The sequence below is a fragment of the Hydra vulgaris genome, chromosome 15 (assembly GCF_038396675.1).
Source record: "Hydra vulgaris chromosome 15, alternate assembly HydraT2T_AEP".
Lineage (NCBI taxonomy): Eukaryota > Metazoa > Cnidaria > Hydrozoa > Anthoathecata > Hydridae > Hydra > Hydra vulgaris.
Window position 1 is genome coordinate 2,321,601 of NC_088934.1, and position 20,900 is coordinate 2,342,500.

Below are 20,900 nucleotides of genomic sequence, written 5' to 3' on the forward strand. Positions count from 1 at the left end.
CAAGAAATAAATCCAAAAACATGTAACTCTTACATAAATAAATCTCATATTTTATATTAGAAATTAGGTTCTAGAGGCTTTTAGAAAATTTTCAACATTGTCATTAACAAAGCCAAATCTAACATTCTCTCATACATGGTCTAACATTCTATCATACATGGTTTAACATTCTCTCATACATGGTCTAACATTCTCTCAGACATGGTCTAACATTCTGTCAAATATGGTCCAACATTCTTTCATACATGGTCTAACATTCTCACATACATGGTCTAACACTCTCATACATCTCATATATGGTTTATATATAGTCATACATCTCTCATACATGGACTGATCTTATTACATTTACCAAAACTACTAGCAAAAAATATTTCCTATAATTCTAAAACAAGCACATGGTCTTGCGATCACTTCGTCTTGCCAACGATCACACAATTTTGCCATGGTCCCATTTTTTAAAAACTCTAAAGATTGCTCTGATTTAATTTTAAAATTAACAAGATTTCAATCCTTCTACAGTTAACCTGTTAATTATTACAATAGAATGATTTTATTGGTTATTAGATGGAAGTGGAGAGACAAGGGCTATTGGTCTTGACATATTAAAGGCTTTTGGTAAAAAAGTGTTAATGTCTTCCTTGACGGACAACAATCTTTTTGATTTCCAGTAATTTCTGGAGTATTACAAGATTCCATCCTTAGTCTTGTGTTATTTCTTATCTATATTATTTATATCTCTTATAATCTTACTCTAAAGTGAAAAGATGACAAAACTACATACAACAAGAAAAATATTCATCATTTTTGTTTGCTTAGAAACATTCAATCTTGAGTATCAACTCTATTCTGTGACAGCTTAGGGCTTGTGGGGCAGAGGCTGGTGAATTTTAATAAATTGAACAGTTGTTTACTGCTAATAATTATTTCAAAATTGTTTGAAATGTTTAAAATGGTCAAACAGTTTAAAATAAATTGTTATTTCTATATATGATGAATGGTAACACTTTTACTGAGTCTTCTATTTTACATTGTTTGGAATTATCCTTCACTACTGAACTCTTATGGAGACCATAAATAAAATTCATTTCAAAGATGATGACCTTAGCAGATGATTTCATCTGCTAAGGTTCCCTCTCTTTATCTTGCTTGACTTTTTTTACACTTCTGATCCCATTCTCTACCTCTATAAATCTCATAATTTTTCCTTGTATGGAATACTGTTGTCGTATTTAGGCTGGTTCCTCTAATGCGACTAATTTAATCTCTGTAAATGTCTAATGCGACTCTCTGTAAATGTTGCATCTGTTCTAGCTGCCAAGCTTGAGTCTCCTTCCCATCAACTAAAACTTGATCCCATGTAACTTGTCATTCACCCAAGATGCAACTTCTATTGTAACTGCTCCTTCAGGATCATAAAAAAATTTATTTTCTCTCTAAACAACAGCTAAAACAACTATCTAAAACACAGGCCTATTAATCGTGTAAAAATAACTGGAGGCCGATTAACTCAGAAAAATTTGCCGAAGGTTAATATAGTTGCTTAAAATTACAAGAAAAAATATTTCTTGAGACTTATTATGTCTTGAGACATAAAGTTTTTTTAAAGTGTTGCGAACTGCTCTATTAACTATTTAACAGATAAAAAAAAATTTACCATCATATTATCGTTGATTATCACCATTAATTCAACTCTTTTACAAATTTTGAGTTTTTTGATATCTTCAGGATTCCATCCAACAACATCATCAACATGAACAATTGGTATTGATTTATCAGATAAACAACAAATTAAAACATATTTTTGACTGATGTACTCCATCAGATATTTAAATTATTTCTAAATTAAAATAAAAATCAGTGTGCTGTTTACAGATTACCAAAAGATCCAGAAGAACGTAGAAAGTAGCTATCAGCTATTCCAAGAAGCAACATTCCTGATAGCAAATACACTGTTGTATGTTCTGAACATTGGTTTATAAATTTTAAAAAAAATTAATATCTATGGTAAGGAAAGACCCTCTTCTCCGCCTTCTATTTTTAATTGTATTAGGTTCAACCTTGTATCAATCGCATCTCCAAAATCAAGGGTTGCAACTTCATCAAATGGTGCAAAAAATGTACAAGCTGATCAACTTGAGACGTTCAAAGCCATAGACTCTTTGAATTTTAATGGTTTGATTATTCATTACCAAAAAAAAATACTAAAAGATTTATTAAAGTGTATAGTTGTCTACAAATGTGATGAAAAGATTTGTTTTCAATCTACTGAATTTTACTGTGATTTACCAAAGTAAGATGCTTATCTTCTTTAAATTGTTATGTATATATAAAAAAATTAATTGTTACAGATTTTTCTTATCTGAATTTTTTATTTTATAAATTTATAAGTTCATACTAAATCTTTAAATTTAAAATATGAGATGTATCATTGTGGATGCTTATGCTATGTAACAAGTTTGTCTAAAAATCATGTAACTATTGTAGACAAATAATCGAATTAGGATGAAGCTATAAGATATTTGACTAATATTGAATTATTGATAAAAAAACAAGTTAATATAAAAAGTATTTTAAAGTATTGGAAAATTTTAAGTATTGGTGATGCTCTATTGTTCAAGCTTTTGAATATTTTTCTGTTTCAAGAGCACTTTATAAGCAAATTCTAAATGATTATCAGCTTTCCAGTGTTTCTACTCTACAACAATTGACATCAAAAGATTCAAAATTTAACAATGATGAATTTATTTTGCATGTTTTTTTGCAATCTTACTAACTGACAACGACAGTGCATTTTAATAGTTGATGAAGTATATGTTAAAGCTTCATTAATTTATCATGGTGGAGACCTTTTTTGAACATCTGTTAATCAACCAGACAAATTAGCAAAAACAATATTAGCAATATTAGATCAATTTCAAATGCAAATAGAAGCTGTGTTGCGATTATATGTGACAATAGTAAAGTCAATGTAAAGTTTTTCTCTCTCTTTGTAACTTTTGAAGAGAAACCATGGCTGACTAAAAATAACATTTTTTTACTTTAAGATTATATTTATATATGGAAAAACATAAGAAATAACTGGATTACTGAACAAACTTAAGAAATTAAGTTTGAGGACAATGATGATAATTTAATTGCAAGGTAGGATGATCTTAAGAACCTTTACAATTTAGAAAGTAAGACACTTGTGACTCTTTCACATTTAAATACAGCTTCAATCTTTTCAAAACCTGTTAAGTGACAAAATGTTTCTTTGTGTTTGAGAGTTATTTGTGACGAAATACTTTCTGTTTTATCAACACATCTTAAATAGACCAAACCAATATTAAAGGAACTGTTGTATTTCTAAAAAAGTTTATAGATGCATGGAAAATTATTCACTGGGTGATGATAAAAGGTTATGAGACCCATTGCGCTCTGTCATTTAATCACCAGACCAGATCTTCATCTGCAAAAGATACTTTTATTATCACAAATCTGTGAGGATATGGAAAAAAAAAAGAATTAAAACACTGACTGTTGAAACATCTAAAGCAAAAGTCCATACCTTAAAAGGAATAGTTGAGTTAGCAAAATATTTGTTAAGTACATCTCACGAATTTGTAAAACTTGGTGATTTTGCATCTGACCTTATTGAAAAAGCATTTAGTAAGTTGCGTCAAGGTGCTGATGGTGCTTATTTTATTTCGGGTCAACAAGTTTTAGAAAAAACTAAAATTGAGCACTCAAAACTACTTTTACAATATGATTCAGACTTTCGTGAGCTTTATGTTGGTCATACTTGCATGAACTGTCAGAGGCTACTAACATAAAATGAAAGTGATATATTTGATTCTTTAAAAATATTAGAGTCTAGTTTAACTGATGCTGTTAAAATGGCTTTAGTATACATTGCTGGTTACCTTCAATTTAAGATTAGTTATAAAGATCTTGACAGATATGTATTCATATTGTAATGAGTATGGTGCTTATCTCAAAGACTTAGAGGTGGTTTGACGAAGCCAACTGACATTTTAAGTTGATTTACTTTCTTTTGCTATGTACTTTTTATTGCACTAGATCTGACTTAGTCAGTTAGTTTGCATTCTTTATCTTACTACTTTGAATCAATTGACAATTTATACTTTTTGGGTTATATTAAGAATAATATTTGTATGAAAAGTTTTAAAATTTTGTCAAATATTTTTTAAAATAATTATTCAAAACTAAACACTCCATGTTCTTACAAGGAGCCAGCTCAAAAAATTTTAAATATGAGTGTTTAAATTTAAATTTTTGTTATTTTTGTTGTTTGACTTATATAAAACTCTTTTAAATAAATTATGTTTCATTGATATTTTGTAATATTTTCTCTTCAATAAATATAAAATTTAGTAAGTTAGATAACAATTGTAATTTGTTAAAATTTTTTTATAAATCAAAATTAAGTCTAAATTAAGTTTTTACTAACCGGCCTCCAGTTTTCAAGTTTTGCAGCTCGTGTAATAGGCCTGTGTTTTAGATAGCCGTGCTTTAAACTAAAGATGATCATATTCTTTTGGCTCATGCAATTATTAGTTTTTGTGAACCATTTTCATTCTCATTAACTCTCTTCATTGCTTTCAACTTGTGGTTACTCGGTTGGTTGGTAGTTGTGGTTACTTGATTAACTTGGATGTTGTGGTTACTTGATTAACTTGGTTGTTGTGGTTACTTACACATTGGGAGTGAATTTTGAGAATAAAATCCCATTACCATGGAAGAAGCAAAATTTAATAAAATAAAGAAACCGATCAGTGTTTTAGCCAGTGTTTTTTATGATTTAGCCTGTATACCATCTGGATATTATGAAAAATACATTTTTTGTCAGCAATTGAAACAACAATATACACTATAATATGTTAGTATGGAGCATAGAACTGTTGATATTTAGTGTGTCACTAAAACTGACTAAAGGAGTAGGAAAATGGTGAAAAACTTAAAAATATTTTTAAGCAAGCTTCTGTTGCGCTTTTTTTTTGATAAAAAATTTTTTTTGATTTGATAAAAAAAATTAATGAAAAAAAAACTGAGGAATAACAAAAACAAAATCAAAATTTGAATATTAAACTTGATAATATCAGCAAATATAACATGCAATAAATAATATATAAATTTATTTAACTCAAATTCTATTATTCATACTATTCTTTTAAAAAACTGATAACATTCATAAAGTCTATAAACACCTATAAGTTCATTTTACTGTAGCACTATCTTCTTTATACAAGACTTGTTAGTGAGTTAAGTTTTAAAAAGTCTTCAACAAATTTATGTTCTGGCTTCCTCAAGCCTTTAATATTTTACTAATATGTATATGTATGTATGTGTGTGTGTGTATATATATATATATATATATATATATATATATATATATATACATACATATATATACATATACATATGGTTGTATGTTGTTCAGCATATGCACAATGACCTCTCATTATTGTATTTTTTGCTGCAGCAATAACTCTTTCCAAATATTGCATTTGTTGCTTCACAATCTCAGCACCAAATACAGGTGGAATGCGAATCGCAATTTCAACGTTACATTTAATTTTGGACCAGATTGTTTCCACCGGGTTTAACATTGGACTGTAGGGTCCTAAATGTAACAACTGAACTGGTGAATTTTCAAACGAGCATGACATAGAACATTGACTGTTATGACTACCAAATTCTTTAAAACCATTACTGGATGTAACCCACTGGTGAAACATACTCAACATCCACTTGTTAAAAGAATCTGCATTAAACGATCCTCTATGAGTTTCTCGTATGGCAACCTTTTATTGTTTATACAGCTGCAATCAAATGTCTGCACCTTTAGAAGCAGGTATTTTCTTTATTGCTCTTCTTCCCTGTTTGGCACATCCTTATGTTTTCTTCAAAAAAGGTTAAAAATTGTTTCATCCAACCGAAATATCTGATGACCATTTGTGATATGTTACTTGATGTTCCTAAGATATTTAGCTCTTTTTTGCTTGTTTTCATTACTATTCATAGTAGAAAGCTTCTTGTGCAATTTTTTTTTGATGAAAACAATTTCAAGGAAACTGGCGATTGTTGTTGTGCTGCACTAATATTATGTTTTCTATATATACGTTTTCTTTCAACTTGTTCGATTGTATGTATTTCTGACAAATTGGGCAAGTTGGTTCTGGTTGTTCCAGAAATAGATGAAAGCAAGTTTGTTGAAATAAATGCTGACACTGATTCAATTTAATAACAGACTTTTGAATCATAGTGTACTTTCAATTCCATTATTATTGGTTGTGCATACAAATGCTTAAATTGATATTATTAACTTATTCAAATTCATGTTCTAGCAGACCTTTTATAATGACCTACAAGCTTACATTGTGAATTCCCAATTAAAAATTATGTTAAAAATTATTTCATTTACATATTAAAACTTCTTAATAACAATTTACTTATTCTTAATTACATATTGTGATTTCTTATATACATGTTGTGTTTCTCAATTACATATTGTGATTTCTTATATACATGTTGTGTTTCTCAATTACATATTGTGATTTCTTATATACATGTTGTGTTTCTCAATTACATATTGTGATTTCTTATATACATGTTGTGTTTCTCAATTACATATTGTGATTTCTTATATACATGTTGTGTTTCTCAATTACATATTGTGATTTCTTATATACATGTTGTGTTTCTCAATTACATATTGTGATTTCTTAATTATAACTTTCATATTCTTAATTACACCTTGAAAAGGTGTAATTAAGAAAATGTGTAGATTAAAATTAAATTAATCAAGGAGCTTTAAAAAAATCCTTTTTTATGGATTTACAGAGAATGAATTTTTTCATTGGAGTATTTTATCACTGTATTTTCTTCAGACATTTAGATAACTCAATTTTTCTTTATATGGTATGGTTATTAAAACAAATTTCTAGCAGGGATGCAAAATTGAAGTATAAAGTTCAAGGTCTTGGAAGTATATAATAATTTTGGAACTCTGACTTTATTGGTTTTAATTTCCTTAGACAATATTTTGCTTTACACTTTTATGTTAATTTCAGGAAGTCACATAACTAAAAAAAAAACAAAAAATATGATAAAATATTTTTTAATATCTAAAAAAATAAATTTAAATGTATTCTATTTCAAACAGAGTGCTTGATCTTCTTAAAAGAATAAAATAATAATACATTTATAGAAATTACTTATTAATTTTTTTTAATTTAAAATTTTTGTTTATATTATATGTTTCATTAATAAAGACTTTTCAAACATTTCAGAGAAGTTTTATTAGCAAAAAATTGTGTAAAATTGAAAATATGAAAAGTGATTACTACTATATTTTTTAATATGCCATTATTTACTTTAAAAGATATTCTTTTTGATCGCAAAAATCTTTTTTAATATTTTAAAAATTATTACTAATGTACATTACTTTTTAATTAAACTTTAGTCCTGCATTTTAAACTTTAGTCCTGGATTTTCTTAATTGTAATTGTAAGGCAAATAATGACATGCCGAACCTCACTAAAAAATTTTTTTTAAAGTAAAACAATTTTTGTAATAACAAGCTTGCAAAGTGTGCTATCTCAATTCAAAATTAAACTTCCTTTCTCAAAAGTTTCCATGGATTGCCATCTAACTCTTGTTGAGAAATCAGCAAAAAAATTTTCAAATACAGAAAACCTTACAACAATGGGATAGAGGCTCAAGCTAGCCAGTTAGAACAAATTCAACAACATTTACAAACTGAAACAGATACCTGAACCTGTTCCATTCATGTGGATCCTTATCCACATGAATGGAACAGCATTAAAACAAAACAGAATAAAATTACAAACTCATTAACTGTATTATCAGGTGTGTCAAAAATACTCCAGTAACTACTGCTATGTTCATTAACACATCAAAAAAATTTTTTTTTTAATGTATGGTGATAAAACAAAAGGATAGTTTGCAACATGATTCAACTTCATCAAGTTATTCTTTTATTTATCAATTATTGAAATTTTTGCTGTAAACTAATGAGTTTGATATACTTATCTAGCTCGTATCTTACTAGTAGTAAATAATATATACTTTTTTTCACCTACTAAAAGTCACAGTGGCAGTCAAACAAGCTTTTTTCTTTTTTGCTCACAAAAAACGGCTATAAAAATATCACATATAAAAAAAAACAAAAAACAAGAAACAAAAACAAAGAAACATTCTTTTGACAAGTAATTTTTCGGACTTTTTTTTGAAAAAAAATATTTTTATCTTATAGACATTTACGTATTTAGCAAGTGCAGCAAGTGACATGTAATAATAAAAGTGATATGTACCATGTCACTTGCTGACAAAGTAAGAATAAGTGACATCTACTTAATGTACAATGAACACAATAAAATTTCTTTATTCGTTTTAATTCAACTTACTAGTAATAATAAACGAAAATACATTTCAACATTTTGTTTTAACAACACATTCAATTTATAAACAATCAGGATTTCCTTATGTTTTTTGTAGGTTAATATACAAATCACATATTTTGGAAAGCATGCAAATGTTCACAACTGCTTGCAACAGAAATCTTTAGTCTTATATTTTATTTGTCGTTAACTTATCTACTCACGCCACCATCCACCATTCTTCACTAAAATGACTGCAAACCATGCATTAGGCACAATCTATAAACATTTTGATTGTATATATAAAATCAAAAATGGCTCTAAATGTATGTGACAAAAGTAAAAGTAACAAATCAAGCAGTCAAGAATTCTTGCTTGCCACAAAAGCTTAAGCAACGTTATACAAAACATATTTAGAAAGCATGCAGAATTTCAAGCAACCTTATACAACATGTATTCCGAAAGCGTGCAGAACTTCGAGCATACAACACATATTCAGAAATGCTTCAAGGAACTTTATACAATGCATATTCAGAAAGAAATTTACAAATGCAGAACTTCTTTTATCTTTGAAACTATGTTTTGAGAAAAAAAGAACAAATGGAAAAAAAGAAGAAAATGAATAAAATTAAAAAGGCTACTACTAGCAGTTCATCTCGCCAGAAGAATCTAGTTGCAAAGCAGAGCCCAATCTTGTTTATACTGTGTCAAAAGAAGATTCAAGAAAATTCTTGTTACTGAAGTTGTAAAAAAGTTGTACTTTATCTTATTTGTACTTTAGATTAACAAAACTAAGAAATTTGTTTACAAAAACACTTATCACATAGTATGAAATAAATTTGGTTTATATCTAGTTTGAAAGTATTTTGTTTTTTTTTTAATAATATTTATAACAGCCTCATTTTAATACTACTTAACAGCCACTTTTTAATACCTAAGTAAAAAAAAAAAATTTAAAGCTTTTTTAAATAAAAAAATTCAAATAAATTAGTGTTAAATAATGTGTTTACTTTTCGAAGAATTTTAACAATTTATTATCTACCAACTTAATTTTTTAAAAGAAAGTATTTTAAATCTAATTTTAAAAAATTAGTAAAAAAAATTTAGAATACCACTAAACATTTGAGATCAAAAATAATTTTTTTAATTTTATTATAAATAATTTACTTGAACAATAGCTCAATAAAATAACAATATTGTCTTACTTGCAACAATGGCTCATTGAAGTTGAAGCATCATATGACTCTAAAAAAAACAACAGAGAAATCTGTAAAATAAACAAATAATAAATTTGTGAAGTATTGGGAAAAAAATAATGAACAAAACTTAAAATAATACAAACTGATTAAAGTTAGATAATCATAAATTAGTGACTTATTCGTTCAGGTATTTTGACACTGGCATACTGGTTTAGGCACTTAAACTCCAGCTTGCCATTAGTTAAAAAAAATACTTGCTATATTGATTAACTTGAAAGACTGATAATAAATTTTCTTTAAACAATTATAATATAATTACAATATTTATAAATACAAAGTAAGGTATAGCCACAACCAGTTAAACACTAATAAAAGAAAGCAATTTTGATATATAAAAAAAAAACAATTTTGATATAAGACAATTGTATTATGTATTTTTATTGCATTGTTTTATAATTATAATTTATTATTGCATTGTTTTATTGTTTATTTATAGATATTAACTTTAATTTGAATTGATACATTTTTTTGTAATTTTTTGTAAATGTAAATTCACCTCCCCAAGGCTGAGAAGGCCACTACAGATGAGGAGACTACTTAATAGTGGTTTTAACCCTCTCTTAACTCTATAACTCTGTCACACAAACCTTGACGAACAAGGCCGCTGCACGGAGAAACAAGTTGAGCGCGGTACTATCAGGGGCGTGATGGGGATAGAACTCGGAACCTCTTGCTTATGAAGCAATTGCTCTACCACTACACCACTACCGCACATTCTCTCTGACTGTTAAGACCTTGAAATTTTTGTAGCACAACATCAGTGCAATGCAACTATAAAATTAACTGCTTTCATATTTTTAGTTGTTTAAACAAATGACATTTAAAAGAAATTTTAATTTAAAAGTTAGTTGAATCTAAAATTTAAAAGTAAACTTAATATTTGATGTGTTATTATTTAATAACTATTATTTCAAATATTTAATGTATTTTTCCTCCACAAATAAACATAGGTTATAAAAATGCAAGAAATCAAATAGCTTTCATAACTAATTTATCTTCAGTAATGTAGCAGTAAAATAGGAATAACTAAACAAATAAAAATCATTTTGAAACTTAATAAAATAATTAAACTACCCTAAGCAAGAAAAAATTTGAAACAAATGTTTTTTATTTTTGAATTACTATGCTTAAGATTGTGTTTTTTTTTTTCACTTTATGTAAATTATTATCAATAAACTTTATTAAACTATAAATTTGTTCTTTTGCTGTTGTTGTCTGTTGTTCAATTTTAATTTAAAAAATGATTATTAAAGTTAGTATTTTATAAATTTTATATGTAATTATTACATTAAAATATATATTTTATATGTAACTATTACATTTAAATATATATTTTATACGTAATTATTACTTTTAAATATATATTTTATCATCAAATTGAAAACATTTATCATTTTTATTTAAATATGAAAATGATCAGAACAATAGTTAATCAAAAATGGTTAAAGTTTTATTGAAAAATAATTTTGATTTTTAGCGTCAATGTGTTAACAAATCAAGAAAGTCGACTTCCTAAATAAATTAATATAGATTTAAAAATTTAATATTATATTTATTTTATAGGTTATTGTTATTTGATAAAACTCATTTAAACTTTTTATTATTATTTATAATCTTCTTATGCAAAAACCAAATATGAATTTATAGAATAAAAGAAAGTTTTTGTCTTTGCTGTTAGCAAAGCCCTTACCATTGCCACCACACCCCCATCCTGCCTTATTAAAATAAATAAGTATAAATCATCAAAACAGGTGTCACCAAATAACTGCTGGATATTTCACTGTAAATAAGTTTTTTATAAATATTTCAAACCTGCTATCTGTTCATCATGAACACAAATAATTGTGCTCACAGGTTTAGGACAAATATTAAACTGTTGGAATGAAGGAGCACCATTCATAGCGCTAAAAAGAAAAAAACAAACATTTTATATATATGTGCATATATGCATATATATGTGTGTGTGTATATATATATATATTTTATATATATATATATTCTATATATATATATATATATATATATATATATATATATATATATATATATATATATATATATATATATATATATATATATATATATATATATATAATATATATATATATATGCACACACACATATATATATGTACATATATATATGTGTGTGTGCATACACATATATATATGTACATATATTTACATATACTTTTTACAGTATGGTTTTTAATAAAAATTGTATTTATTTCATTAACATTATTTTATTGATCTACTTTATAAAAATATATAAATATTTATCTTAATCTGACAAGAGCTGTATTTCTTTATTATACCATTGCGGTACCTAAGAAGTTATTGAAAATAAAAGGAGAGTGTTGTCCATCAAGAACAACTTCAATACTGCGGGTTAGCAAGTAATGATCAAATAATTTTAAAAACTTTACCAGATAAACCATGTAGCGAGCTTAAGGAGAATACTAACACACCAGACTTTATCGAAACCTTTTAATATGTAAAGCGGTATAGTCCTTACCTCACCATTTCCATCTTTTGCACAGTAGCACTTTTTTGTTATTAGGGTTATCAAGCCAGCAGTAGAACAAGAATAACTGAAACCTGTATTGATTGTCAGAGAGTAAGTTGCTAGACTCAAGATAAGATATAGAAGTTTGTTGCTTAAAGATTCAAAGACATTGCAAGTATTTATAAATCTATTTTAGTTTTAAACTTTTTTCATGTTTTCTCCTTAGATTGATTTTTTGTAAAATTGCTCTATATCTGCGCTGATCAAGAAATTATGATTGGGATTGCACCTTGTTCTTCTGCTAGGCAAGAAAATTGATTTCTTTATCTTAAGTCCTTAAGAGAGTTGTTCTTGTGAAAAAGACTTAAAAAATAATTACGATTGCATATACAGTTGTACAAGAAGGTAAAAAACATAGAGTAGAATAAACTTGACTTGAAATCGACAAGAAGGGATAAAAGCTTTCTTGCCTACCTGGATCTAGGAGGTTATACAGGAGGAGCATTTATCAGCAAAGAGAGAAAAGACATCACCTTACACAGTGGCCTTCAACAAATTCAAGACCGATAAAAATGTCTACGAAAACTGTTTCCGCATCATCTAGGAACTTTGTTTGTACATCACAAATTTGTTGAGATTAAAATCATAGCTACTGATCCAAGATTTTAAAATGATTTTCAAATTGATCATTTTATCTAAAAAACGTCAATGTCTGGTTTATATACTGGATAGCATTACTAGATCATTTGTGTATATTTCTGTTTTTAATTAAAATATTTTTAAAATAATGATATGATTAATGCATTTAAAATAAATTCTTTATCTTGATATCTTTATTTTAGGCAAACTATGAACTAAGTTTTTATTGCGTAAGTATTGATTGTTATACTTTGAAAGATATGCCAAACAAATCACTAAATCATGATGAATCTAGATTAAAAGTGTGTGCACCATGTGGAAACAAAATTATTTCGAAAAAAAGTCACAACAATTTGCAATCACGGAAAAGATAGCTGAACAAATTAAAATATTTATAAATTCAGATTTTGACAAAGTAAACAGCAAATATCCCCTCAGTATATGTGGTACCTTCAGAATAACACTAAATGAGCAAAAAAAGATATTAAAAATAGAAAATTGCCTAAAATGCCAAACTATGAAGACATATTACTGATAAAAGAAACTAGAACTAGAGGAGATAGGCAATGCAATTGCTATATATGCATAACAACAAGATATATTGGTCATCAACCCCTTGTTAAAGGAAGGGGTTATAAAAGAAGCTTGACTTCTAATATTACTGAAGACAATGGTTTACTTGCTGCTGCAGGAGTTAGGAAGGTTTCTTTAAAATCTTGTTCAGGTAATTATTACAATCTTTGTCATAATTTATATATATATATACAGGGCTTGAATTAATGCAAAAATATCTAATCACGAAAAAAAAAAATTAACCCCCTTGTCCCTAGCGTAGCTTGGCGGTAAGTTAGTATAAAATATTATTTTTTCTACATTAGTTCATAATTGTTATTTTTTAACATAATCATATTCAAATATTAACTTATAGTTTTCTCATTTGACGAGTTTAAAATAGCTTTTTATAAGATATATACTGTTATAATTTAAAACATATACTCTTATAATTTATAGCTTAAGTTGCAAAGTTGCAGTTATAGTGTAAAACAAGTTATGATGTATTGAGCAAGTTATGATGTAATGAGCAAGTTATGATGTAATGAGCAAGTTATGATGTAATGAGCAAGTTATGATGTAATGAGCAAGTTATGATGTAATGAGCAAGTTATGATGTAATGAGCAAGTTATGATGTAATGAGCAAGTAAAGTATTTAATACTATTAGGATATTACTTTTGGTAATTGTTTCTACTTAATTAGCTAAATCATGGATTAAATGAGGAAATTGAGGAGCTCAAAAGGATGGAAGACCTGAGCCAGCCTAGCAGGAGTTCACAGAGGTACTATACAATGCTTTGTATAGTACTTCAAATTAAAGAATCCTATGAAAACATGAAACTGCTGTTTAACCTAATAAGGTTAGAAAGGATTCTTTTTGTTTTTGTAGCTGATTTTAAATTAATTTTGGTAGTAAATGGTCTGCAGACAGCCACTTCAACAAATCCAAAAGTTCAAAAATCAAAAAGTTATTTTCTGTTATTTTATATATGTATAGCAATGTATTATCACATTGTTTTAATTTTATATATGCTGCAGTTTTTTTATTGATATTTTTTGTTATGAGGTTTGATAACGTTTTTATATACAATTTTATGTTTCAGTATGCCATCCAATAAGCAAGATTTGTTTAAAAAAGATTTTTCCCGCAAATAAACTAAACATTGGTTCAATATCTTCTTTAGTTTTTATTTTATGGTAGTTTAAGTATGCTTTAAACAACAAAATTTTACTGCCATTCTACATTACTATCCATTTTTATTTCCGGATAAGGAAGATTTCCTTGTCCAGAAATAAAAATGCATTGTGTTTAACTAAGAATATCTCATGTTTTTGGAAAGAAATTCACTATTTGTATGCACAAATTTTTATATTATTTAATTTTTCATTATAAACTAATTATTAATAAAAAACATAATATTAACATTATGCATATGATATTAACATTATTTGCACACAAAAAAAGTTTGAAATATTTAAATTTTTTAAAGTTGTAAAATAGCGGTGTAGTGCTGCTGATGTTACAATGATGGCAATATGTGGCATGGCAGGCAAGATTGTGAGTTCTAATCTTCTATAAAGAAGTTAGTTTTTTTTTCGAATCCTTTATAGAGAGGTGTTTTTTCTAATTTTATTTCGAAGTAGTTTTATGTTTTTAACTACTATTATTGTTTATCTTTTTTTTTTAAGTTTCACAGAATATGTGCAACAATACGTACATAAATTGACTGTTGAAACCATAGTCACAGCTGAATTTACATACATCAATAGACTTAAATAAAGATAGGCGCAGTGGAGTGTACATTAATTGACTGAGGGTTTGGGTTTAGGTTTTGGCAGGCATTCTTTTATATAAAAGAAAAGTATTTCAATACTTATTTAAATAGTTTATAAATTAATATAATTATATATTTAAAAAATTATTAAATTAAATTAAACTAAACTTTTAGGCGAAACAGTCAAAATAATTAATAATGAATATATGCAAAATTCCTTAATAAGAAAAAATTAGTTGTACACCTGCAAATAATGTCAAACCTAATAGATTGGCGGAAAGGTTCTTGCATATTGGCCTGTAACTTTTTTCTTGACATACTTTTTGATTTTTTTAACCATCTGATAGCCCTATTTCTTGCACATCTATTGATATATAATTTGTCTTTAGATCTCTCGAAATAGAACTTAGTTGAGAAGAAAAACATTTCCTGCTCAATTTTCAATTCAAGTTGAATTTAAACGCTTCTGAAGCTCCCTAAAACATTTGTCAGGCCTATGGAGACGGTACAATGCCAATTCGTACAGCACAAGACTGGTTCAAGATATTCTGTGAAGAAGGAGACCAATTAACCGACATGCTGAGGTCTGGGCATCAAAACGAAGTCAATAGCCAAGTAGTCATCAACAGAATTGAAGATCCCTCAATGAGTTGCTGAATTTTGGCCAACGAGTTTGATTGTCACCACTCAACAATTGAGGACATTTTGCACAAGGCCGGAAAGAAATGCTTGAAGTCCAAGTGGGTTCTGTATAAGTTGACCGATGCTCAAAAGAAGAAACGCTTCAATGCTTGCAATCGGTTGTTTGAATGTTACAGCAATGACCAGCTGGACTTGGAACAAATTGTGACTTGTGACAAGAAATGGGTGACCTTTAACAATCCACACCAGGGCAATCAATGGTGATCACCGGGTCAGGGATTTTCGAAAAGAGAAGCGAATGCTGATCACTTTTTGGCATCGCCGAGGCATTGTTCACTGGGAGTTGCTTGAGAAAGGGCAATCAATGACAGTTGCTCTCTATTGCCAGATCTTGGATCAAGTCAAGCAGAAGTTGCAAAATCGTCGAATTCCAGTCATTTTTTTGCACAACAATGCAAAGCCTCACACAGTACAGATCATAAAGAATTGGTTGGAAGACGTTGGTTGGGAGATTTTGGAGCATCCGCCGCACAATCCAGACTTGGAACAGAGCCACTATCACTTATTCCGATCAATGGAGCATTTTTTGAGAGGCAAGAAGTTCCAAAATGTTGATGAAATTGAGGAAAATCTACAAAATTTCTTTGATTCCAAGCGCCGAGAGTTTTACTGTTCTGAAATCTATATGTTGCCGGATATGTGGTTGAATTGCATCGATTCGGAAGGCGACTACTTCGACTACTAGTTGCTTTTTATTTTTTGTTTGAATAAATTTTATGCATAAATTAATAAGTTAGCCTTATGAACAAAAATGCGCGAGAACTTTTCTGCCGTCCTATTAACTAAAAATTGTGTAGATAGATGAATGATACCTTTACTGTCTTAATTATTTGGTGACAAAAAAATATTTCAAACATGTATTTCGAGAAAACTATTTAGATATCCAGAAAAAATAAAATTTTAAAGAAACATCCAGAATTTCAAAAATATCCGGAAAAAGATAATCTCTGTATATTTAATTTACCTACTTGTGTATCGAATGTATTATTCATTATTAAAGAAGTATAGCTAAATATATAACTAAATTATTTATAAACATTATTTATTATAATATCAATTAGCTTTAACTTCCTTCTAATTAAAACATTTAAATTGATAAATTGAAGTTATATTAATATAATTAGTAATATTTATTTACTTATATTTAATTTAATTTATTTTATCATTTTATTTGCATAGCATTATTTTTTTAGTTTTTTCATATTTATTTGATTTATTTCTAATACTTTATATTAAAATTAGTTTAGCATTTGATTCTTTTATATAGCTTTTGTAATACATCAGCTTTAACACTTAATTCATTCAAAAAACTTTTTTATGGAAAGTTTTCTTCGTATTGTATGCAAAAAAAAAATCTTGCTAAAAATCACAAATCTATTCAGTATGACAAATTTAATTGTTGAGTACACATCGAATGCAATAACATCAGTAGCAAACAGTATTCTGATTTAATTTGTGAACCACAGACTTGGTGTTCTGTATTGTTTGTGATTCTCAGCCTAGTTCAATTAAAACATATAATTTAAATATTTCAATTAATCCCCTCAATTATTTTCTCAATTATTTGTTTAAACAAAGTAAACAATTGTGCATTAGATTGTAAGCAGTACAATGTTGACGATTTCTTAAATCCTAATCTAAACCCATTTCTTACATTTAAATATCTTCTCACTTTCTTTTCATAAAGTTTAGCAAAAAATAAATACTAAATTTCTTAAAATTTCCTTCCTGTGTTATGGCTATATCTGAAACAAAGGTGAAAAAACATGTATCACCTATAAATAATGTAAAAATTATGTAATAAAAAATACACCTACTTACAAAATAAAATAAAAATGTTATGCTAATGAGTGACTTCAACATTAATCTTTTTAATTATGAAAACTCACCAGAAATATCATTTTTTATTAATACGTGTTCAAATGCTTTTTTTCCTTACATTTCATTGCCAACAAGAGTCAATATACTGCCATTATAAGTTCATTATAAGAAATAAGTTATTGATAACATTTTAATTAATCTTTAATCTAACAACATTATATGAGGTAACCTAATAATTTTGATCATTTAGTACAATTAGTATAAATCTCTATTTTTCTCTCCAAATATATAAAAGAAAAGATATAAAGAGCTGTTGTCAAAGGTTCAACCATGAAGAGGTGTTGTCAAAGGTTCAACCATGAAGAGGTGTTGTCAAAGGTTCAACCATGAAGAGATGTTGTCAAAGGTTCAACCATGATGCTTTTCTAGGTGATCTTAAAAGTATTCCTTGGTTTCATTTAATAAAAGACAAAGATAATCCTAATCAATCAGTTAAACTATTCATGTAAAATTTTGAAAATATTCTAAATTTACATGCTCCATAAAAACCACAAACAAAAAGCTAAACTAAATCTAAAAAAAATCTCTGGATAATTCAAGGCATTTTAAAGTCATCTAAAATAAAAGATAAACTACTATTGTGTATGTGGAATTCCACTTAAATGGTTTAAATCTCACTGAAATAATAGGTTTAAATTCATAACAATTAAGGAAACACCTTCATTAACCAAATCTGTAACTTCTAACTTCTTTATAACCTCTACTTTTCCTTGTATACATCAATGAACTAAACATAATGTTTTAACATACCATTTTGCCAATGACTCTAACTTGTTAATAGTTGAAGATTTACTTGAAAATAAAAGCAGTTAAAAACTAATGAGGAAAAATATGGCCATATTTTCTGTTTGATTTGACTTATAGCAAATAAAATTTCAATAAACGCTACAAAAACTAAAATAGTTGTCTTTAAAACACCAAAAAACAAAGAGCATAAAAACAAGGAACACAAAAATAAGGAACAATTCACTTTTAACTTAAATAAATATTGACTTTGTCAAAAACTATGAAGTACTTAGGAGTTTTGCTTGATGAGAACCTTTCTTTCTTATCAAGTCTCATTAAACTTACTTAAGACTTACTTACAGACTAAGCTAAGGCAAATTTTTTAGGTTTATATATTTTTAGGTTTAAATATTTTTAAAATTTTTTCAAATAGTGTAATACATATTTTTTTATATATATATGAAAATAATGTGCTTTAATTGAACTTCTGCTTTTTTTTGTTAAGGTATCACTTAAAAATGATGAACAATTCATTTCAAGTTTTTTCCAAATATAAAAAAGAATTAAATAATAAAAACAATATTTCAAAATTAAAGTTAGCTGCTAAATTAACAATAAAAATTGTTAAAGTATTTTGGGATAAAGCTGATATTCCTTGCAAGCAGGAAAAATACATTGTTAAAAGTATTCTAAACCATCATGATAAATGGAGAAAGCTCGCAAAGTCTAAACGTAAAAAATTTTCAAAGAAAGATTTACTTGTTCAAAATTTCAAAAAAATAATGGATGATATTTTTGATATCAGTTCTCCAAATTGGAAAGATTATATTAAAAAAACCAGATCATGTAAAGATCCAGGAGATATTGCCTTGCTTTTAAATTGCTTTTATTTTTGATAAGCATGAGAAACTATAAAATATGTTTTTAGGTGGTGTTAAAGCTAAAGAAGCAGACATTTCAATAAATACAATTAGAAGAGCACGTAAGCATAATAGGGAAATTAAGTCAAGAAGTATAACTTCAGAGTTTAAAACAAAAGTTAAATCAGATTATTTAACTCTTCACTGCGATGGGAAACTCATGAAGCAATTATCTGGTAAAAAGTTTGACTATTTAACTGTTTTAGTAAGTGGTTTTCCAAATCGCCCGGAAGGTAAAATTTTATCTATTAAACCTATTCAGTCTGGTACAGGAATTTTGATCTATAGAGGAACTATAGAAGATTTAGAAGAATGGGATATTAAGAAAAATATTGTTGCCCAAGTTTTTAATACAACGGTTTGTAATACTGGAGTGAGAAACGGAGCGGCAACTCTTCTCGAGGAAACCAAATCTATGAAAACGCTTCTGTGGCTTGCATGCCGCCATCATGTTTTAGAACTGATTCTTGGGTCATTTTGGAATGCTTTATTTCAAATGGAGACAACATCTGATGATAATATAGTTTAAAATTTTTAAAAAGAAATAGCTTAACTCTGAAAAAACTCCTATCAAAATTTCTAATAGGACCCTTAATCTTAAAAATCTTTTCTTGAAAAAAAATATGTGGTGCTAGCCATCATGCCAGATGGATGGCGCATTTACTGTACGTACCAAAGATGTTAATCTTTAAAGATGAATTAATGGAATCTGATTTAGGCAACTTAAAAATATTTTTGACTTTCAGCTCAGCCATTTACATTAAAGCTTGGTTAAAAGCATTAAAAGCTAGTGATGCACCGATTAATGATATAGAGTTATTTAACGACCTAGAAACTCTTAAAAGTATACCAAACTTCTGTATGGCTGCTGAAAAAGCTCAACAAGTTTTAAACAGACACTCTTAGTATCTAACCGAACAGGTGTCTGTACTAAGTTTATTTTCAAATAAACTTTCTCTAAATGATAAAGTAAGAATTGCAAAAAAAAAGTTAGATTATGGAAAACCACTTAGTATCAATTGCAGAAACCAACTCTTCCATTAATTAAAAAAAATTCTGAAATATTTTCTTATATTGGGAAAAAGTCTTGGTTGATTTTTCACAACTTAAGTGATGATGGAAAATGGCTCAAAACCCCTTCATCAGAATTGGACGAGAATACTAACTATTTGAAGATGAAGCTATTTGTTAAAACTTTAAAGGTAACTAACGGTACGGCTGAGAGAGGAATCAAGTTGTGTTCCGATTACCTTCAAATACTTACAAAGGTATACCAGAAAATTAAATAATAATTTAGAAAAAAAATCAACCAAAACAAAACAAAACATTTAAAAAAAGATTGATATTATGTTTTTAATGATTGAAATATTTCTATTCTTTAGGATGAAGCTGTACGAAATGATGTTTTTAACATGGTCAAAAATCACAGAAAAATTGTTGGCAATTTAAATAAGAAGCCGTCATTTGCTGATTTAGCGCAGTACAAATAACTGCTTTTATAACACTTTTTTTATAGGATAAAATATCCTGCATA

At 27.5% G+C, this 20,900-nt stretch overlaps 1 protein-coding gene across 1 annotated transcript in view; it reads right to left on the reverse strand.

The window, feature by feature from the left end:
* LOC136091507 (N-acetylglucosamine-1-phosphodiester alpha-N-acetylglucosaminidase-like) overlaps window positions 1-20,900 on the reverse strand; it is a 35,121-nt gene that overhangs the window by 10,933 nt on the left and 3,288 nt on the right. Inside the window, exons 3-4 of the mRNA XM_065819142.1 lie at window positions 11,477-11,568; window positions 9,611-9,650 (exon numbers count right to left, since the gene is read on the reverse strand). Of these exons, the coding sequence (XP_065675214.1) occupies window positions 9,611-9,650; window positions 11,477-11,568 (132 nt within the window). The remainder of the gene's footprint in view (window positions 1-9,610; window positions 9,651-11,476; window positions 11,569-20,900) is intronic.